Source organism: Neohortaea acidophila (genome assembly GCF_010093505.1).
Source record: "Neohortaea acidophila strain CBS 113389 unplaced genomic scaffold BDY17scaffold_2, whole genome shotgun sequence".
In the NCBI taxonomy this organism is placed as follows: domain Eukaryota; kingdom Fungi; phylum Ascomycota; class Dothideomycetes; order Mycosphaerellales; family Teratosphaeriaceae; genus Neohortaea; species Neohortaea acidophila.
This window is the reverse complement of record NW_022985511.1, coordinates 1,538,114-1,559,122: the sequence shown is the minus strand read 5'-3', so window position 1 is coordinate 1,559,122 and position 21,009 is coordinate 1,538,114. Positions and strand designations below refer to the sequence as shown.

Below are 21,009 nucleotides of genomic sequence, written 5' to 3'. Positions count from 1 at the left end.
GCCGTACGACGCATGGGACGGCGGGGTGGGCGACTGCGAGGAGGTTGGGTGAACATGCAGGCCCGACGTAGCGACCGGTGTGGTTCCAGCGGAGGGAGGAGGATATGGGTAGCCGTGGGAGACGGGTCTGGCACGGGTGGGGTCGTATGGATGGTGCTGAGAGGCGCCCCCCGGGCTGCCTAGGGCGGGATGCTGCTGGGGAAAGTAGTGGTGTGCGCTTGCGGGAGCCTGGGAGGGCGTGTGGCCAGGTGTTTGGGCGTGGATGAAGGGCGGGCCGGCGGGACTGGCGGAAGAGCGGGAGTACAGAGGAGTTTGCTGCGGGTTGGCGTGCAGCGCGTAGTTGGACGGGGTCGGGGGGTGGGAGGTTGTCGCGAGCTGGGGCGGCGGACGAGGAGGGGTATGGCTGTGTCGCGAGCCGGGGCGATCTTGTCTGGTGGCCGTATCGGGGGCATGGTCGTTAAGAATGCCCTTGATATCCATCGCGCCTGGTGTGGCCTGGCCTGGCCTGGCCTAGCTGGTGTCCTCCAAAAGGCCCTACTCTTGAACCCGGATGCTGGCGCGCATTACACAGACGCCGGATCCACCGTACACGCAGGCCAACACCTCCATATACACCCTGTCAAGCACTGTTGTCCGTGGTGGCTGCTTCCGGCGATGGCTGTCCCTTGCGGGCTCTTGTCTCCTGCACGAGAAGCGTTTGCCGGGCGTGACGTGGCGCGAGGACGGAATACTGTGGCGCGAGGAGGGATGTCGGGATGCAATGGATCGTGAAGGGCACGGCAAGCGGCGATTGCAGCGTGGGAGGTGGATGGCGATGGGGGTTGGGGTGGCAGCAGGAGTGGTGTTTGCGTCTACAATATTTTATTCCACACCACCCGCGAGCGAGGCAGGAACGATCCGCGCGGAGATGGGACGGGTAGCAAAAGGCCGGCCTTGGCTCCTTCCGGCTGCAACGACATGGGGGGGCTGTAGTAGAGGAGAAGACGAATCAGCGCTTCTCTACGTGGATTGTCTACATGTAGGGACTGTGTATGTACTCCGAATGCGCCGCCTGCATGCATTCCACGAGGCAAAGTGGCATCGAAAGGTGCATGCGATGGAAGCAGCCCGAACGGATTAAGCTTCGGCTAGCGCGAAACGCGAGCAGACATCATCGGCGTGCGCCTGGAGCGAGGTGTGCAATTCAATTGTTGCTCTCCCCAATCCCGTGCGGCCTTGTTCTTCCCCATCACTCCCTCGCCCGTATCCATCTCCTCGCCACTCGCGCCATCGTCTCCTTCCCTTCTCCCCTTCCTTCTCCGCACTCTCCTTCACCCAGAGCTCGGCGGACCCCCATTCCATCACGGGATCGCAGCTGGCACCGCGCCTGAGCCGCCTTCTCATCACCCACCCGTGCCTACATCACCCTCCCTCATCGACTCCCGTTCATCCGCAACCGTCGCCGGCAGCACGCACACGCCCCATCATATCCACAAGCTTTCGGGGCGGAGGAGCTGAGCAGAGGCACGATGGTGGGATTGACATCGGCCGCGGGCCTCGTTGGCTTCCTCGCCGAGCCAGACCCCGTCTTGCAGGCTTTTGCTCTCGAAAGACTCAATGAGGAAATCGACAGTGTCTGGACGGAGGTCTCCGGCTCCATCGGCCAAATGTATGTCTCCCCCGACTCTTCCTTGCCCTTCCCCCCGTGCTCTCCGCGTGTGCCTTCGCTAACCCCTCCTCTCCTCCCACAGAGAAGCGTTGTACGAAGACGATACCTTTTCGCATCGCGAACTCGCCGCCCTCGTCCTCTCCAAAGTCTACTACCAACTGCAGGAATACAATGAGTCCATGGTCTTTGCCCTCGGCGCCGGCAAATACTTCAACCTTGCCAACGCCGGCGAATACGAGGAGACCATCGTGGCACGATGCATCGACACCTACATCGCCCTGAGCGTCTTGGACAACCCCGCTGTCCCACTGATCAGGCAGAAGCGCTCCTCCGAATTCCTGGACAAGTACACCCAGGACGCCAACGCTCCCGCCACCGCCACCGCCAGCCAGACCTCCCCGATCTTGCCCTTTTCCCACGACTCCCTACCTTCCAAGTCGCTCTTGGCACAGGGGGAGGAGGAGGGCGATCCGCGCCATGCTCGCATGCTCGACCCCCACGATGTGGGTGGTGGCCACCCCGGTGGCTCCGGTGCCCATCCCAACCCCTCCACCCTCTCGGGCGCGGTGAAGAAGAGCTTGCACGCCATCGTACGCCGCCTGTTCGAGAGCTGCTACGACGTTGCCGCCTACAAGCAAGTGGTCGGCATCGCAGTGGAGGCGCGCAATATGGATGTCCTGCGAGAAGCCATCCTCCGCTCCAGCCAAGATGAAAGGAGCAAGGGCAAGAAGGTGGCGACGGGTCAAACGGACGACTTGATGGAGTACGTCCTGGACATCTGCATGAACGTCGTGCAGGAGCGAGGCCTGCGCAATCAAATCCTCCAGCTGATCCTCAACCTCCTCAATGACATCCCGAGCCCCGATTACTTCTCCATCGCGCGATGTGTCGTCTACCTCAACGAGCACGGCATGGCCTCCAAGATCTTGAGAGAGCTTGTTCAGAAGGGCGACGGCCGCTCTTTGGCAATCGCGTATCAGCTGTCCTTTGATTTGTACGAGAACGGCACCCAGGAATTCTTGCAAAAAGTCGTCGAAGAGCTGCCAGAGACCGAAGAGACCGACAAAACCGACTTGCCGACCATGAATGGCAACGCCGTTCGACCCATCGTGCATCCAAACGAGGCTGCCACTTCCGAGGAATCCGACCAGCTGCTGCGAGAACTCCAGGAGAGCTCCGGCCCTCCGCAAACTATTGTGGCATCAAGAGCGAAGCCCGAGGCCGGCTCTGCGGACGATGCCAAGGCATTCGCCTCAGTAAAGAGCATCCTTCGTGGCACAAAGAGCATCGAGCTGAACGTCGAGTTCCTCTACCGGAGCAGCCGCACCGACCGAGCCATTCTGAACAAGATCCGCGATTCGCTCGAAGCGCGCAACAGCATCTTCCATTCCGCCATCACCTTTTCCAACGCCTTTATGAACGCTGGCACGATGATCGATGGGTGGCTAAGAGATAACCTGGAGTGGCTGCAGAAGGCTGTCAACTGGAGCAAATTCACCGCCACGGCCGCACTTGGTGTGATACACAGGGGCAACATCGGGCAGGGACAGAAACTACTCGAGCCGTATCTACCAAAGGAGCACCCCACGGCTGGCGCGGGCAGTACGTACAGCCAAGGAGGTTCCTTGTACGCCCTGGGTCTGATATATGCCAACCACGGAACGCATGTGCTCGACTACCTGCAAAGGCAATTTGCTGCGACGCAAGAAGAGGTGGTCCAACACGGCGGTGCTCTTGGCCTGGGTGTGGCCGGCATGGCCACCGGGTCCGAGCAGATTTACGAAGCGCTCAAGAATGTGCTGTACCAGGACTCAGCAATCAATGGAGAGGCTGTCGGCCTGGCCATGGGTCTTGTTATGCTGGGAACAGGCAACTTGAAAGCTGTACAAGACATGATCCAGTATGCACATGACACACAGCATGAGAAGATCGTACGAGGACTGGCCATGGGCATGGCGCTCATCATGTATGCCCGACAGGAGAACTCGGATCAGCTTTCCAACGGCCTGCTCGACGATCCGGACCCAGCTCTTCGATACGGAGGCATCATGACGATCGCTTTGGCGTACTGCGGGAGTGGAAGCAACAAGGCTGTGCGCCGACTCCTACATATCGCCGTCAGCGATGTCAGCGATGATGTGCGGAGAGTCGCCGTGATGAGTCTCGGCTTCGTGCTCTTCCGCAAGCCGGGATCGGTGCCTCGCATGGTCGAGCTGCTGTCGGAGTCGTATAATCCGCATGTGCGATATGGTGCCACTATGGCCTTGGGCATCGCCTGCGCCGGCACCGGCCTCGAGGCCGCCGTCGACCTTCTCGAACCAATGATGAAGGACACCGTGGACTTTGTCCGGCAAGGCGCCCTCATCAGCTTGTCCATGATTCTCGTTCAACAGAACGATGCGATGAACCCCAAGGTTACCTTCATTCGGAGGGAGCTGCAGAAGATCATCGGCGACCGACACGAAGACGCCATGGCCAAGTTTGGCTGCGCCTTGGCGCTCGGCATCATCGATGCCGGTGGGCGGAACTGCACCATTAGCCTGCAAACGCAGACGGGCAACCTCAATATGGAGGCGATTGTTGGCATGGCAGTGTTTACGCAGTATTGGTACTGGTTCCCACTGACGCATTTCCTGTCCTTGACATTCACGCCGACCAGTATAACCGGCGTGGACCAAGACTTGGAGATTCCGTCTTTCAAATTCCACAGCAACACGCGACCTAGCCTGTTCGACTACCCACCTGAGCAGGAAGTCAAGGCCGAGGAAGCGCCGGAGAAGGTCAAGACGGCTGTGCTATCGACGACGGCGCAAGCAAAGCGCAGAAAGCTGGCCAAAGCTCGGGCAGAGGGGATGGACGTCGACCCCACGCCCACCACGCCTAAAGCGGATGGCGCGGATGCTGAGATGAAGGATGAGGACTCAAACGTCGTCGAGACGGGCAAGGAGGAGGAGAAGAAGGACGGCGACAAAGAGAGCAGTAGGAAGAAGGTGGAGAAGGAGAAGGTGGGCTACGACCTGGAGAATATGAGCCGCGTCTTGCCGGGTCAGATCAAGTACATCTCCTTCCCGCAGGATGGGCGGTACCAGCCCGTCAAGAAGGTGAGTGCCATGTGTTTGTCCGCATGCTTTTTGTCGCTCCTGCTAACATCGTCGCCAGCCCACCGGTGGTCCCATCCTTCTCTTCGACACGAAGCCTGGTGAAGAGAAATCGCTTGTCGAACTCAAGGCGAAGAAGAAGACTTCGCCTCCTGCTCCTCAACCCACCACCGGTAGGACCACGGCAAATGGCGGGCCCGCTGGCGCCAGCGGACTCGGCGAGGTTCTGGGGACTGGTGGAGCGGCAGCGGCTGTCGGCGTGTTGACCGCGGTAGACGAAGACGAGGAAGGCGGAGAGGAGGCGCCGGTGCCTGAGGAGTTCGAAGTCGAGGAGGACGACGACGACGAAGAGATGGAGGAGTAAAGTAATCATCACCCGTACCGCGACATCGTGTCTGGCTTTCGATGGTCTGTGGCAGGGTTGTATCCAGACGTTCGGCCACGGCTCCCTCGGATTCTGCTTGTGGAAAATCTACGGCGCATGCGAGGATAGAGTGAGATTGGTGGGATTCTGTATGTATCACTATTCACTCTAGACTTGTCCACCCTTGTTCCGTCGGCGCAATGTTCTCTTTGGGCAAGCTGAACAGCAGAGCAGGCATAGTTTGTGCTTCTTGCAAACATTTCTAGCCCCATTGGATTCCTTCTCCGCGTCGTACAAAGTTGACGCCATCTGATTCGAGTCGGCGTGTTGCACAGCAGCGTCGTGCAAATGTGGAGACTGGCATTATGCAACGTCTGACAATGCTCGGCCCTGGGACCCAACTCGTGACGTGCATTCGCACATGCAGCCGCCCTCCACGACCGGGATGGCCATTCGACACCGCCGTTCCGCTGGCATCATGGGTGCGGAATAAGACAGCTGAATGCCGGCCCGACCAGCCCCGCTGGACTCGATGCCTCGTGTCTGTATGGCTCGAGGCCCTGCTGCTTGCGTGCTCTGCACCTGGATCTCAACGCCGTGGAACATATGTGCTGCTGTCCCGAGTGAGACAGCGTTCCTTGGAATGCCTTGGACGAGGATGTCAGCGCTGGTGAGCGGTCTGCTTGTCCCACGGGCATGCGCGCGCGCACCCACAAGTCGATGCATCACTTCTGGTTCCATTTTACTTCACTTCTCCCTTTTTCGGTCACTGACGCAAGAAGCATATGATGCCGATGCGGTGTGGGAGATGCTCATGCCTTCATCCACTGCCCTCGCTCCCTCGTCACGTCCACAGCACGGCGTGTGTCGCTTTTGCTCCTGATATCGCATGCTTGCGACAATCGCCTTTGCCCACCCTTTCTCCCAATCACCACCTTTTGGCCTAGTCTTCGACATCTTGCAAAGCAAAGCCTTCCCGCGAGAATTCACTCCCTTGACACGTCAAAGATGAGAGTTCCACCACCTGCCGTCTGGGCGACTTACCCCGAACCGAACTACACTCACCCCGATACCCGCGGCCCGACTCTGCTCATCATCAATATTATCCTAATCACCCTTGTTACGCTCGCCGTCGTAGGTAGGCTGTACTCGCGGCTTTACATCCGGAGATGGTTCGGAGCGGACGATATCATCATCATCCCTGCCTTTGTAAGTGGAGTGGTAGCATGCAGCTCTGGATGTATACCTTGGACTAACCACTGCGTGCGCCTCCAGATCTTCGACGTCGGTCTCACTGCCGTGGTGTTGCTTGCGAACTTCAAGTATGGCTGGGACAGACACATCTATGACTTGCGTGAGTATCCATGTCATGGAAGCCCCCCTCCGTGCCAGGTACTGACTGCCGCCAAAGCGACATCCATGATCCCACCGGCGCAAAAGATCGCCTTCGCCGCCAAGATTCTCTTCACGCTCGCGGCGACGTGCATTCGGCTGTCTCTGATCTGCTTCTACTACCGGCTCGTCAAGGACAGCAAGATCAAGTGGTTCCGCGGGGCTTTGCACGTCAGCGTGGTTTGGAACATGGCGGTGTGTGTCACATTCATAGTACTGACCATATGGCTATGCACGTGAGTTGAATGCTGCTTCAAAGACCCGGAAGTGTTGACGCTGATGGAGTGTTAGGCCAGTTCAATCGTGAGTAACGCATCTTGCGCACTAGAATCCAACCTGATGGGATTCCACGGAGAGGTGAGCGAGGCGGCTGACCGACATGAATAGATACTGGATGTTCCCGCCCACAGGCCACTGCATGAGCGAAGGCAAGGTCATGCTGGGTGGAGGGGTCGTGAATTCGGTGACGGATTTGTGGACGACCATCCTTCCCATTCCCATCGTGATGCGGCTGCAGATGCCGCTACGGCAAAGGATCGGAGTTTCCGTTTTGCTCTGCATGGGTGGCGTAGCAACGATTGCGGGTGCAGCACGCACGTACTTCACTTGGAAAAGGTCGGTGGTGATGATTCCAATCGATTGAGGTCCTTGCTAACGACCATAGTCTACTCGCCAACTGGGATGAGACATGGTGGGCTTACTGGCTGTGGGTTGCCGCCGCAGTGGAGATTCATCTGGGGATGGTGAGTAGCGCATGACCTGCACTTGGACATCGTCTTGACGGAACGGCAGATATGCGCCTGTGCTCCAGCGTGGAAGTCGATTCTGCAGGATCCGCTGAAGTCGCTGTCTTCGAAGCTCTCCGAAAAACTCTCGTCCTTGCGCTCGCCGAGCCATTCTCCACATTCATCTACCACGGCGAAGCCCGGACTCTTCAACCCGCTTCGAAGCTTGCCGTGGTTTCAGATCACACGACTCGACTTCGAGCGGAGTAGACTGGACGGGGAGGATGAGAGCATCGACGGGAAGTTCGGAAGTTCGGCCAATGCACGATCTCAGAGCTCGCGAATGGAGTGCACTTCCTCGAAGACAACGCATCCCGCCATGCGTATCGCGATGCGTCGATCGATCGAGCAGTCCAGTACTCGGCTCGAGGAGAGCCCGGTGCTTCCGGAGAAGTGGCTCTTGGAATCGAGAGCGGAGGGCTCGTGATGAAGTCCGAAAGATGGGTGACAATGCAATGTCCTGTTTACCTACCTGATTCCCAGAGGTGATAGTGGAGTTGACTATTTGGGATGTGGCGATCACGAGTCATGAGATAAGAATAGTACTCGAGCATATCTGAAGAATCTCGCAGGTATCGAGGCCTTCCTAGGCTTTCAAGTGTAGCAACAAGTAACATGATTTGCTGAGACGTCTTTTTCCGATTGTTTCGCTCCGCCATGTGTAATGAGGCGGTCACAGGGACAAATGAGGTGGTCATCAAGACAAGTGAGGTCTGGCGGGAAAGTGAATGCCAGGCGGCTACTCCCGCGCGCCAAGAGCGACCTTCAACTCTTTGCCATTGACGTACGGCGTTCCGCATAAAACTACAAGAACAACTCATCTCTGCGCAGTCGGTGCTATAGAATCAACATGTCGTTGACAAGCCCCGCCGGACCCATCAACCCGGATGAAGCGCCGAATTATGAGGAAATCGAGAAGCAGTTCGCCGTGAAAGGTGAGCCGTGGTGCATGCGCTTCAAATCCGACGTATGGCGATGCTAATGAGACCCGGGATAGTCGTCGAACACATGAACACCTACTGGGCCATCCTGGAGAAGATCCCAGGCTCCAAGCTCCGCCTCACCAAGTGCGATGACGAGATCCTCGAGCACTTCAACAAGGAATTCCCCGACTTCGACCTCAAAGCAACGATCAACGAGGACGAGATGAAGAGCAAGGACGGCAAGGAGAAGTGGCGGACGTTTATCAACGCATACGAGAACAAGATTGAGGACTACAACTTTGGCACCATCATTCGCGCCAACCCGGCTTGGGAGTATGGTGAGAAGGAAACAATCTTTGGTAGGTTGCTATGCTCTATTCTGCGATGTACACCTTCGCCTTGCTGATGACCCTTGTAGCTGTACGGATGCAATTCTACGCCATTGAGATTGCGCGGTAAGTGGAGAATCGAGACATGTGAACCTGCTCAGCGACTCATGAGGGTGCAGAAATCGCGCAGGTCTGAACGACTGGATTTCCGAGAAGGCGAGCGCTGGGAAATCATCATGAAACCCGCGTGCCCTGCTGTCGACGATCCGGCTCTCAAAGGTGCGACACTTGCTCGAGGCTGGTGATGTGGTCGCCGGTGCGACGGTGAGGAAGGACGTGATCGGACGAGCTCGCCGGTGACAGGAGAGGGTGAGGTCAGATTTGGGTGAGGGGCCTTAGGTGGTCGCCGTCCGGGCCCTTCTTCACGAGATCGCGGTAGATGTGGACTATTGGAGGACACATGGTTGGAGGGTGGGCGAGAAGAAGGGTTAAAAGTCGGAGGAATGTGAGAAAACCGCTTTATGGGGAGGGAGAACAATACTAAGCGCCTCCCTCCGTCATCTCCTTTCGGACTTCCACAAAGGGCAACCTTCGCACCCCTTCAACCTCACTCGATCGGGAGCTCCCCCCTGCGGTACCTATCTAGGATAGCCATCTCTCCATCACGACAAATCAATCAGCCCCTCGTGCCCCTCGAACCCGTCCTGCGCATGGCATCCCCCGTGAAAGCCATGCAATGCGATCTGTCGTCTTCACCGATGAAGGCGGCGGTGTTGAATCCAACAATAACGCAAGCTCACATCCACCCAAACCACCTCATCCTGACAGCGAGACATCGACAGACGACAAAGAAGATGACATCTCTGCGCCGTGGCGTGCCCTCTTCTTCTTCACCACTCGGGCAAATGTACCTGTGCTTGTGGCGGGTGCTTTGGCTTCCATCATCTCCGGTGCCGTCCTGCCTGCGCAGTCCTTCGTTACCGGAAGAGTCTTCGACAGACTTACGATCTACGCAGCGGGTCAACTTACAAAGCATGACTTCATGCAGCAGGAGAAGAACTACGTCTTGTACTTGCTCATCATCTCCGGCGTGTCCTGGATTGCGCTGTACGCCGAGCTCGCCCTCTGGGTCTCGTTTGGTGAGTTGCAGGCGAAGAGCGCCAGGGACAGACTGTTCTATGGTCTGCTGAAAAAAGAGATCGCATGGTATGATCTGCGCAAGCATGGCATCGCCGCTCTACTGCCCCGTCTTCAAACGCAGATCCGCGCACTACAGCTGGCTACTTCACAGCCCCTTGGAGTGCTGGCGAGTACCGCATCCACCGCCCTTCTATCACTCATCCAGGCTGTTGTCCTTTCCTGGAAGTTGACCCTGGTGACGCTCTCTACCACACCACTTGTCATTCTTGGCGCCGTCTGGATTGGAAGGGGTATGCAAAAGGCATTCGATCAACAAAGCCAACTCCTTACCGAAGCGCAGAAGCACGCCGCCAATGCTTTCTCCGCCATTGAAACTGTCAAGTGTTTCAACGGTCAGCACGTCGAGGAAAAGAAGTATGCCACAACCATCTCCAGCGCTGCACAGTGGTATTTCCGCGCCGCACATTCAAATGCCTTGCAACTCGGCCTGGTGGTGCTGCTATCCGTGTCGATGTTCGTTCAGGGGTTTTATTACGGCGGCATTTTGATCGCTAGAGGAGAGACAAGTACAGCGGACGTCATCACAACATTCATGTCAGCCATCAACGCCTTCCAGGCCATCAACAGCGTCTTGCCTCAGCTCATCGTTCTGGAGAAGGGCAGGAATGCAGGCTCGATGCTCCGCGCGGTCATGGCTGACATGCAATACGAATACGAAAATCGGCGTGTTGAGGGAAACTTGGTCCCTGCAAGCTGTCGGGGTGATATCGAAGTCAAGAATCTGACCTTCTCCTACCCGTCGCGACCCGAGCAACCAGCCCTGCAGAACGTCTCCCTATACATCCCAGGCGGAGAGATGACATTCCTCGTGGGTAGGAGTGGGTCGGGGAAGAGTACGCTGGGACAGCTGCTGATGCGGTTCTACTTGTCATCTCACGGCCGTGTCAGCCTTGATGGCTACGATCTGGATGTGCTGGAAGTGGGCTGGCTCCGCAATAACACAACGTTGGTCGAGCAGACCAGCTCGCTGTTCAACGACACTGTTTTTCAGAACATCGCCCTGGGCAAACGAGAGGCCGGTGTGACCAGTGTCCAGGTGGACGAGGCTGCACAATTTGCATTACTCAGATCGATGATCTACGACTTGCCGAACGGCATGCAAACGCTCGTCGGCTACAAAGGAAGCTCTTTGTCTGGAGGGCAGCGCCAGCGGGTAGCTTTGGCGAGAGCACGTATAAGGGACACCCCAATCCTCATTCTGGACGAGTCGACAAGTGCGCTGGACCACATCAGCCGTGCCTTGATGATGGACGCTATCCGAGAATGGCGGAGAGGCAAGTCTACCATCGTTATTACGCATGACATATCGCAAATCCTATCGGACGACTATGTGTACGTACTGGAGCAGGGCAGTCTGGTTCAGGAGGGCTATCGGAAACACATGGAGCGATTGAAAGACACACCGTTCCAAGGCTTCCTCACGGAGGGGCCGGAAACAATTACAGCACCACAAGACCTTCAACAAAGGAATGGCCTCGACTACACAACGATGCAGGGCTTCACTCAGAATCGGCCGTCGAGACCTGTCAGTTACGCTGCGTATGACCCTCTGGAAGCTCAATTCGAAGCTTTCGAATGTAAGAGATCGTCTGTGCTACCGACACTATTCCAGGAGGGCAGTCCGTTGATAGGGCTGCGATTACGCAACAACGCCCTTGCTTCGCCCTGGATGCGCTCGCCGCCGTGGGCGCTCCCCGGTGATATATCACCCACAGCTCCATCGTCTGGCGATTGGACTGAGACAGAGGGGCTCGCCCTCATCAACGATGCAGGGACGAAAAGGAGCAGCAAGAGACTGTCGAATGCCCTTGAGAACTTCGTACAACGGACCGGAAGAATGGCTGCCGCTTCCAGAATGACGACGGATTCACCTCGACAGAGGCAACGCGTTGACCTTGACGCCATTGCTGCGAAATCGTATTATCGTACCAAAGAGACGCAGAGGAATACCTGCGCAGCACAGCCATCCGTTCGCACACAGTCACTGCGACAGATCTTGAGTACCTTGTGGCCACACGTGGATTGGCGCGCGAGAGCATGTCTGATTACAGGCTTCATTGGTGCAAGCATCCACGCCGTCAGCACACCCGTCTTCTCCTTCGTGCTCTCGAAGTTGCTGAAGTTGTACTCTATCCCGGGAGGAGACAGCCACAGGTCCTTGATCTACTCCATGGTGATTCTGGGGATATCTTGCGTTGACGCATTCAGCACATACGTCTTCCACTTTTCACTAGAATATGCTGGCCAATGCTGGATCGACAGCATCCGCACTCAAGCCATGAAGAAAATCCTCGACCAACCCCGTGCCTTCTTCGACGAAGAAGAAAATGCGGTCTCTCGGCTGACAGGTTGCCTGGATCGTAATGCTGAGGAGATGCGCAACCTTCTTGGACGTTTCTCAGCACTAGTTTGGATTGCCGCTCTCATGTGCACCGTCTCCGTCATCTGGGCAATGTTGGCACAGTGGAAGATGGCACTTGTCGCCCTCGCCACGGCTCCGTACATCTTTGGTGTCACGAAGGCGTTCAGCGTGGTCAGCGAGAAGTGGGAAAAGTTGAGCAATGATGCTTCTGATGATGCGGCCGCAATCTTCACCGAGACGTTCACGAACATCAAAACTGTGCGCGCTCTCACTCTTGAACAACGCTTTATCGACAAGTACACCAAGGCCACGGATTATGCGCTGCGGATCGGCTTTCGCAGAGCTTTCTTTGCCGGCTTCTTCTACGGGCTTGCTGATTCTGCCGGTAACCTCAGCATCGCCATGATCTACTACGTCGGCGCATGGCTTGTAACCAGGGGCGCCTCGGCCGAAAGCATTGTCGAAGTCTTCGTCTTGCTTGTCTTCGCCATCACCAACCTGAATGCCATCCTCGAGTACATTCCTCAGATCACCGCTTCCAAGGACCTGGCGTCACGAGTGCTTCGACTTGCTCAACTGCCCACGGCTTCACACGAGCACATGGGCAACACGCGCATACACACCGTCGGGGATATTGCATTCAACGATCTGCAATTCAGCTATCCGTCGCGCGCCGAGCAGACTGTGCTCAAACATCTAAGCTTGCACATCCACCCCGGCACGTGTACTGCGATTGTCGGCGGATCGGGATCTGGGAAGTCCACCATCGCGAGCTTACTGCTAAACCTTTACACCACTCAGCCACACTTCACCGCTGGCTTTGCCCGGGCCAATGACCTAGTACTGGCCGGCCGCAACATTAAGCGCATCGACACATCTTCCCTTCGCTCTCTCATCGTCCCTGTCTCTCAAACCCCGACCCTTTTCCCAGCTACAGTAGCAGAGAATATCGCTTATGGGCTGCCATCGACTTCGCCGTACAACAATCCCGCGCAGATCTCCGCCGCAGCAGCACTGGCTGGCATCCATGATTTCATCGAAAGCCTCCCTCACGGTTACGCTACGGTCATTGGAGATGGCGGGATCGGACTTTCAGGCGGTCAAGCGCAGCGAGTAGCCATTGCTCGTGCGCTCGTGCGTAAGCCTGCTGTCCTGATACTGGACGAAGCCACGTCGGCGCTGGACGTTGAGTCGGCCGGGCTCGTGCGACTGACGATCGAGAGACTGGTGCGAGAGAGAGATCAGGTCAGCGGAGGAGGGATGACGGTCATCATTATCACGCATAGTCGGGAGATGATGGAGATTGCGGAGAGTGTGGTGGTGTTGGAGAATGGAAGGGTTGTGGAGCAGGGCGGGTTCGATGACTTGTTGAGGAGGAATGGAGCACTGGTGAACTTGTTGAGCGGTGGAGAGTGGACTGGCGATCGAGAGGGCGGAAAATAAGGGGAAGTGATTGGATCATGCACGCCATAGAGCAGGAGTCAAAACTTCGGCTTGTAAAAATTACATGGGTATCATCAAAAACATCAAGCGGTCAACCGCATGTCCGTGTCCACATCTCTGACCGCATCCCTCGAACTCTCGAGATCTGCGGCCTCGGAATCTAATGCAGTCACGCTGGCATCGAGGTCGGCAGCAACTCCCTCCAGCCCTTTCATCAGCGCCTCGATCTCCTTTCGCTGCTGCATTACTCGGCCCAAAAGCTCCACGTTGTCCTCCTGCACGGCATCCTGACGCTCTTTCATCTCTTGGGAGTATACGGCGAGAGAAGGGGCAAGGTGGGAGAGGTATAATTGTTGTGCAGAAAGCGTGTGGGGTCTGCAAGATTGTCAGGCTCTCTTCAGCGGTTCGCCGTTAATCTCAAACTCACGGTACGGACGCGTCGCCAGCGCTGCCTTTCTTCCGCCGTCTCGCATCCTCGATGAGACTATCCAGTTCGTTCAAACTCGCCACGACATTTCGGTTGTCCAGGATCGATTCGAAGTTTGTGCGCCAGTATTCTCCAAGCCCTTCGGTGAAATCTTGATGGAGCAGCTTGAGGGAGTCGGAAGCTTCGCGCGCCATCGTGGGAAAGCAAGCACTAAAGTTGGCATAGCTGCAAGTCTTGAGGATGTGTGCTGTCGCATCGGCGTAAAGCTTTTGGAGGGCCGTCGCACGTGGTCCTGGCGCAGAGGCGATTGGGGGCGCGATGGGTGGTGAGGGAGAGCGCGATGGCGCTGGAGGAGCGTCCGCTGCGTCTGAGGCCGCCATGTCGAGATGTAAAGGACGCGTGAGCGAGTGATGTCGTTCGTGATGGAGTGAAAGTGACAGACGCGCTTCCGAAAGAGGTTAGCGGTACACAAGAGGCGGGCCGGCCCGCCATCGTTTCACGCTCCACGTCTTCATCCGCGCGCCAGCTGTTCGCGCTTCTTTCGTTTGTCCTCACTTGCTTACATTCCTCCTCTTGCAAACTCACTCACCCCATTGCTTCAAATACACGTTGGTTCAGCATTGATCCTGGTTTCCTCACCCCAGTCATCCTGATCTGAGATTGGAAGGCGAATCTCGATTCCGACAAGCACAGCAACATGGCCGACTACGCCAAAAAGAAGAATGACGAGCTCGCAACACTCTGCAAAGAGCGCGGTCTGGCTCATACTGGCAAGAAAGCAGAGCTTGTGAAGCGACTGGAAGACTACGATGCTTCGTCGGGTGGTGCAGTCGAGAAAGCTGGCGTGGATGATGAAATCGACTGGGACGACGAACCGGCAACCGAGACAGCAAAGGCCGCGACCACCCAACCTGCCGCCGATGCGCTGGCCGCTGGCGGTGTGGGCGAAGTCGGCAATCCACAAGCTGTTCCCAACCAAGTCGCCACCATCGACCCTGCCCAGACAAACGACCTGTCCGTCGACCCACCTGCTCCCGCTGCGGAGGAAGCGGTCAAAGAAGAGAGAGACTTTGCTACAGGCTTGGCCGACCGTACCATTGATGAGGAGATTGAGAAGCGAAAGGCTCGCGCACGCAAGTTTGGGCTGCCAGAGGACAATGACGAGATCAAAGCACTGGAGCGCGCGAAGCGCTTTGGCACTGATGCTCTGCCCGGTCTACTCAACAGAGCACTCCCGAATGATCGGAAGCGCGGTGGAGATGGGGCTGCCGATGGTGGAGTGAGAAAGAGGGGCGGTAGCTCTCAACGCGGAAGACCTGGTAGAGGAGGACGAGGCGGAGGCGGAGTGAGAGAACGGACCCCACAGGCAGCGGGCGGCCATCCGGGTTGGATGACTCAAGCAGATCGAGAGGCAATGGAGCGACGCAAGGCCAAATATGCAACAGCCAGCTGAGGAGTATGCAGTGGTGGCTGTTCAACACCTGCGATGACTCTCGTGTGTGCCTAAGGGATTCAAGAACGGTGGATGAGGATGACGTTACGCCATGGCCAAGAAATCGTCAACGGCGTCGATTCATGAAGATCAGAAGGACTCGGCAGCAGTCTCGCGGCAACGGGCCTTTATTGTCTACTTCAAATGCAACAGCTCGAAGAGCCTCTATCGAGATTCCGCTCGGCAGCATTCAATTTCTTCATCCCGCCGGAGTCTACAGCTTGGCCTTTGTTTTCTCTTGCGGCGTCCAAGCTTGTACTTCCTTCAGCTCCAGGTAGTTCTTCGGAAAGAATTGAGGACCCAGCACCTTCTTCACCACCTTCCCCGTCCCCGATTTGGGCAACTCCTCGTCCATGACTCGCAAAACCGTCGGCATCTTGTACCCTGCAAGTCGCGATCGAAGGTCTTGTCGCAGCCGGTCAATTGTAAGATCTTCCACCGGTTCCTTGGACGTCTGATCGCCTCGCGCCTTCAAGACTACCGCGGCCGCCACTCTCTCGCCAAACTCAAGGTCGGCCACGCCGAGCACCATGACCTCCGAAACATAGTCCAAACCCAAGATCTCGCGCTCAATGTCCAGAGCACTGATTTTGTATCCGCCGGACTTGATGATGTCGATTGATGCTCGGCCCTCGATCCAATAATAAGGCCCCTCTTTCCGGGCAATGTCTCCCGACCTGTAGTACCCATCGGATGTAAAGGCCTTTTTCGTCGCCTCCGGATCATTCAGATACTTTGCGAACATCTCCCCCGTGGGTGATCGTATCACGACTTCGCCTTGATCGCCATACGCGCCCGTCTCTTCGTCGCGGAGCTTGACATCGCAGCCCGCGAACAGCGTGCCCACAGATCCATCCGGCACGTTCTCATCGCCGAGCCGCACTTTGATCACCGCGCCGAACTCTGAGGCGCCGTAGCGTAGGGTGATTCGCTTCCCCAATATCTTGGCCCAGAAGTCAGCAATAGGTTTCGGCAAGGCCGACGTGCCGCACAGGCAAGCCTTGATGTTGCGTGCACCCTGGATATATTCGTCCACGTCCGATCGCGAGGCCAGCTTCTGTTCGAAATATCGCATCATGCGCATGTAGATGGTCGGCACGCCGGAGAAGATGGTGATGCCGCCGCGCTTCCACCGCTCCCAGGTCCATTCGGCGCTGAAGGAGCCACTGTTGAATTCGATCACGCAGCCGCTTATGAGACAGGGAAAGTAGTTGATGCCAATACCCGTGGCGTGGTGCACTGGAAGAAGATGGAGCAGGGTATCTTCCGGCCCGTATGAGTAGTGGTCTGCCACTGCGAGAGCCGTGTCGTGGATGAAGCCTCGCCGCATCACGGCGCCTTTGGGCGGACCACTCGTTCCAGATGTAAATATCACCACGCCCGGATCGGATTCTGGGAGGTAGCGGTCGGAGGAGATGAAGATCTCGCCGGGGTGCAACGGCGCATTCCCGAGGTATGGTGCCACGGGTACGTGTCTGAAGGTACTGTTCGGGTCGCCTTTCCTGACGAGCTGCTCGAGGTCACTGCCCAGCTTCTCCGCGGAAGCAGAGCAAATCACACACGCCGCCTTGGACTTGGTGGCAAAGTACAGTGCCTCCTCTGGCGGCAACATGACGGTCATGGGAACAATGGCGGCCCCCATTGCGAGCGCCGCGACCGTCGCAACGGTATACTCATAGCCCCCGGCGGCGAGAATGGCGAAATACACCTCCTCCCGGTTGTCAAGTTGTCGGCGAACTTCGGGGGTGAGGAAGTCGTTCCATACCTTTTCTCGAAAGGCCAGGACGTCGGACAAGAGTTGGATATGCGTGAATTCCTTGCCCAGGTTGTCATCGCGGACGCATATGCGTGGGGGCAGAGCGTGAGCGAAACGGAGCAGGCGGTTGAAGAAAGGCGAGCCTGGGAAGATGTTGCGGCCCACGTGCCTGGGGACGAAAGTCGTCCGGTCGTCTTTCATTTTGTAGTTTGCAGCCTCGGACAATGTTTATGGACGGTCTTGCATTCTGTACTCGCTACGAATAGTCCAAGGTGATATGCGCGGCGGGGTCTGCGAATTGACGAGCGTCGTCGACTGTTTCTGTCGACCACGGACCTTGACAATGAATTGAGCGGTAGTGCCAATGTCGATTACAGCGTGCAGTTCGAAATATGCGTCAATGGTTGTTATTGCCGAGATCTGTCGCGGTGGCGGGTTATGGCCGAAGTCGGGCTGCGGGGGCCGAGGATGTCGTACGGAACGGCGTCTTCGATGTTTCCATTCCCTCGCAGCGGAAGCATTTGATATCTTTCCAATGCTACATCACTAAGTGCGTGTGACAGTACGCGAGACGGCCTTTGAAAGACATAACCACAATGCCCGACTTCACCGATCGCCTCAAGCCAGCGGCTCCCGATGGAACGACCGTTCTGGCGCAAGAGCGCGGCCAATCCGACGTACCCGTGGATGAACTCGCAAAGCACCTCTTGTCCAACGACGACTTTCTCGGCCGACAGGAACGCATGCTGCGCATCGTGGAGAAGGACCCTCTGTTCAACAAGACCAAGCAATTCAACCTGTCTCGTCCGGACCGATTCAAGCTCGGCCTGGCGCGGGGGAAGAAGTTGAGGAGGTATTCCGACCAGTATGGATGGGATGCGAAGGATCATGAAATGGCGGTGTATCTCTGCGACGACGTGACGCCCTACATGGTCCACTATGCTATGTTCATCACGACTGTCCGCGAGCAAGCCAATGACGAGCAACGCGCGTACTGGTCGCCCAAGATTGATGCCATGGAAGTCATTGGATGTTATGCTCAGTAAGTGTTGCTTCCATCTTTTCCGAAGGACCGAGACGATGCTGATGTGTCTTTTCAGGACCGAGCTTGGCCATGGCAGTAATGTGCGTGGTTTGGAGTGTCAAGCCTTCTGGGACCCCAAGGCCAAAGAGTTCATCATACACAGCCCGACCTTGACCGCGAGCAAATGGTGGAACGGGACGATGGGTAGAACGGCCAACCATGCCATCGTCATGGCGCAGCTCATGCTGCCCAAAGAAGGTAGCCCCGGTGAGTACACCAGCAGAGGGCCGCACACCTTTGTCGTCCAGATCCGCGACATGAAAACACACAAGCCCCTCGACGGCATCGCGGTCGGTGACATTGGTCCCAAATATGGCTATGCTCCAATGGTAAGTCTCCTCGAGATGGCAACCGAGAGCAGGGGTTTCTAACGATTGTAGGACAATGGATATATGCTCTTCGACCGCCATCGAGTACCACACTCCGCCATGCTGTCACGCTACTCCCGAGTCGATCCCAACACCTCCGAATACACCAAGCCTGCAAATCCCGCTGTTGTCTATGGCAGCCTCACGTACGTGCGGGCGACCATCATCATGCACGCACGACTCATCATCGCTCGCGCCGTCACCATCGCCGTACGCTACACATGTGTCCGACGGCAATTCCAAGATCGGGACAGCAAAGATGCCAAAGCGCCGGAGCTGTGCGTGCTCGATTATCCCACCGTCCAAATCCGCATCCTACCCCTCCTCGCCACCGCCTTCGCACTTCACTATACCGGCGAGGCGATGCAGAGCTTGTACTGGAACACGCGAGAGGAGATCAACCAAGGCAATTTCGGCCGCCTCGCCGTCCTGCACGCTCAATCCTCAGGGTTGAAGAGTCTGTGTACGGAACTTGCGGCCAACAGCATCGAGACGTGTCGACGGGCAATGGGCGGCCATGGCTTCGGCGGGCCGAGTGGTTTCATTCAACTCAACAATGATTATCTGTCCAAGCCCACCGTCGAGGGCGACAATTGGATGATTACGCAGCAGACGGCCAGCTTCCTCATCAAACGCATGCAAGCGGCGGTGGATCGGAAAGGCAAGCCGCAAGACGAGATCGAAGGGCATTGCCGACAATACCTCGACGAAAAGAACGGCTACAAACCCAGCCAGCTCCGGGTCTTTGACCGCGACGAGGATATCGTAGAAGCCTTCCGCCGACGATCACGAGACCAAACGTACCGCGCGCACGTTGCACGCAACGAGCAGAAGCAAAGCTGGAACTCGTTGCTGATCCAGCTTCGGCGAGTCAGCCACTCGGAATCCCAGTCCATCCTGGTGCAGAACTTCTACAATGCTCTGCAGCAGAAAGACTCCGCCGTCTCCTCCACGCTGCATGCTCACCTCCGTACACTGTTCCGTCTCTTCGCCTTCTATACCATGGACAGCGAAGCCCGAGACTTCTCTCGCGCCAAGGCGGTGTCTGACGATGATCTTGACAAGATTCCGGCGAAGATCCAGGAGCTCATGGCGCAAGTCCGCCCCCACGCCGTGCGCCTGGTGGATTCGTGGAAGATTCCGGATTTCCTGCTCGATAGTGCGCTTGGGCGATATGATGGCAAGGTCTACGAGGATTTGTTCAATCGGGCGCACCGGCTGAATCCGTTGAACGAAATCACGTTCAATCCCTACTACAAGGAGGAGGAGATTGTGAAGGGAAGTGGGGAGAACATCGATTCGATTTTGGCGAAACTGTAGCACTCGCATGTACGAAGATAGATATACGTCCCCCATTTGATCATGATCTCAAACCTTTTGGCCTCATATCTTTGCTTTGGCAGCTGGCTGTGGTCGTTGCGAGTAATTGTAGGCAACGTCGCGGAAATGCCTGTTCGCTTCGCCGTAGAGCTCGCTTCGCAGCACGCCATAGACATCCATCTTCGCCTTGGGAGCCCACTTGCGCGCCAGCTCCATGGCCACATCGAACATCTTGTCCGGCTCGGCGATGGCGTCGACAATGCCGTCCTTCAACGCCGCCTCTCCGGTCCACCGATGTGCTTCGAGCAACATCTTGCGCGCAATCTGCGGATGCAGTTTCAGCCGAGGCAAGGAGCCTATGCCGGGGAAATGCAGGCCTAAGTCAACGGGAGGCATGCAGAAGAAGCCGCGCTTGCTGTTCATTACTCGGTAATCATGGCTCAGGGCGAAGGGACACGCGCCGCCAAACGTGTGGCCGGTGATGAGGGCGATTGTGGGGAATGGGAAGGACACGATAGTGGCCAGCAAGGGGAAGAAGCCTTCGGCATTTGCGTAAGGGTTTGTGTCTGTTTCGTCCAGTTCGAGGCCCTGCAATGGCGTATGATGTAAGTAAATGGGGCTTCGTCTATTGTGATTAATCACTCACGGTACACCAAAACTTGGTGTCGTTGCCCTGGGTGATGACTGCTCCTTCACTCGAGGAGCCGAGCAGGTCGCGGACCTTGTGAAAGGTTCGGATGATTTTGCGGGCGTACTTGGTGTTCAGGCGGTTCTCGGGCGCCTTGCGCATGGTGATGACGAAGATGTTGCCATAGCGGTCCAGCGCCAGGTCGGGGTCGTTGATGATGCTCTTTTTGTCCTGGGACATGGTTTCGGTCGTTGAGTGGTTTGATTGTTGGGATGTCGTGACTGTCAATGCCTTGTAGCAGGATGTCTGCGGATGGTGATGTCTGGTGAGGTGGTGGTGAGGTGGAGGATAGCGACATCGGGCCGAGGCTGTGAAGCCGCGACGGACCCG

At 56.9% G+C, this 21,009-nt stretch overlaps 8 protein-coding genes across 8 annotated transcripts; 5 read left to right on the top strand and 3 right to left on the bottom strand.

Annotated features, from left to right (window-relative positions):
* Positions 1-1,508: 1,508 nt before the first annotated feature.
* Positions 1,509-5,110, top strand: BDY17DRAFT_246350 (26S proteasome regulatory subunit rpn2; the record flags this gene model as incomplete). The annotated part of the gene is made up of 3 exons (XM_033730720.1): positions 1,509-1,648; positions 1,731-4,749; positions 4,808-5,110. The coding sequence occupies 3 exons, from the start codon at positions 1,509-1,511 to the stop codon at positions 5,108-5,110; spliced, it is 3,462 nt and encodes a 1,153-aa protein (XP_033593211.1).
* A 1,008-nt stretch (positions 5,111-6,118) lies between these two features.
* BDY17DRAFT_321417 (uncharacterized protein) lies at positions 6,119-7,714 on the top strand (the record flags this gene model as incomplete). Its single annotated transcript, XM_033736620.1, has 7 exons — positions 6,119-6,319; positions 6,386-6,464; positions 6,522-6,738; positions 6,794-6,805; positions 6,890-7,117; positions 7,167-7,245; positions 7,295-7,714. The coding sequence occupies 7 exons, from the start codon at positions 6,119-6,121 to the stop codon at positions 7,712-7,714; spliced, it is 1,236 nt and encodes a 411-aa protein (XP_033593210.1).
* Positions 7,715-8,084: 370 nt separating this feature from the next.
* BDY17DRAFT_343505 (P-loop containing nucleoside triphosphate hydrolase protein) lies at positions 8,085-13,544 on the top strand (the record flags this gene model as incomplete). Its single annotated transcript, XM_033738043.1, has 4 exons — positions 8,085-8,222; positions 8,285-8,569; positions 8,629-8,665; positions 9,368-13,544. The coding sequence occupies exons 1-4, from the start codon at positions 8,138-8,140 to the stop codon at positions 13,542-13,544; spliced, it is 4,584 nt and encodes a 1,527-aa protein (XP_033593209.1). The 5' UTR covers positions 8,085-8,137.
* A 41-nt stretch (positions 13,545-13,585) lies between these two features.
* Positions 13,586-14,390, bottom strand: BDY17DRAFT_83154 (Nnf1-domain-containing protein). The gene is made up of 2 exons (XM_033738747.1): positions 13,981-14,390; positions 13,586-13,919 (listed from the first exon to the last, which is right to left on the bottom strand). The coding sequence occupies exons 1-2, from the start codon at positions 14,349-14,351 to the stop codon at positions 13,628-13,630; spliced, it is 663 nt and encodes a 220-aa protein (XP_033593208.1). The 5' UTR covers positions 14,352-14,390; the 3' UTR covers positions 13,586-13,627.
* A 278-nt stretch (positions 14,391-14,668) lies between these two features.
* On the top strand, positions 14,669-15,424 carry BDY17DRAFT_308066 (uncharacterized protein; the record flags this gene model as incomplete). The annotated part of the gene is made up of 1 exon (XM_033735168.1): positions 14,669-15,424. One exon carries the CDS (start codon positions 14,669-14,671, stop codon positions 15,422-15,424), a length of 756 nt encoding a protein of 251 aa, XP_033593207.1.
* A 253-nt stretch (positions 15,425-15,677) lies between these two features.
* BDY17DRAFT_308065 (uncharacterized protein) lies at positions 15,678-17,420 on the bottom strand (the record flags this gene model as incomplete). Its single annotated transcript, XM_033735167.1, has 1 exon — positions 15,678-17,420. One exon carries the CDS (start codon positions 17,418-17,420, stop codon positions 15,678-15,680), a length of 1,743 nt encoding a protein of 580 aa, XP_033593206.1.
* A 312-nt stretch (positions 17,421-17,732) lies between these two features.
* BDY17DRAFT_276583 (acyl-CoA dehydrogenase/oxidase) lies at positions 17,733-19,992 on the top strand (the record flags this gene model as incomplete). The annotated part of the gene is made up of 3 exons (XM_033731996.1): positions 17,733-18,261; positions 18,320-18,632; positions 18,684-19,992. The coding sequence occupies exons 1-3, from the start codon at positions 17,816-17,818 to the stop codon at positions 19,989-19,991; spliced, it is 2,067 nt and encodes a 688-aa protein (XP_033593205.1). The 5' UTR covers positions 17,733-17,815.
* Positions 19,993-20,944, bottom strand: BDY17DRAFT_291821 (ClpP/crotonase-like domain-containing protein). The gene is made up of 2 exons (XM_033732724.1): positions 20,638-20,944; positions 19,993-20,579 (listed from the first exon to the last, which is right to left on the bottom strand). The coding sequence occupies exons 1-2, from the start codon at positions 20,857-20,859 to the stop codon at positions 20,055-20,057; spliced, it is 747 nt and encodes a 248-aa protein (XP_033593204.1). The 5' UTR covers positions 20,860-20,944; the 3' UTR covers positions 19,993-20,054.
* Between the last annotated feature and the right edge of the window lie 65 nt (positions 20,945-21,009).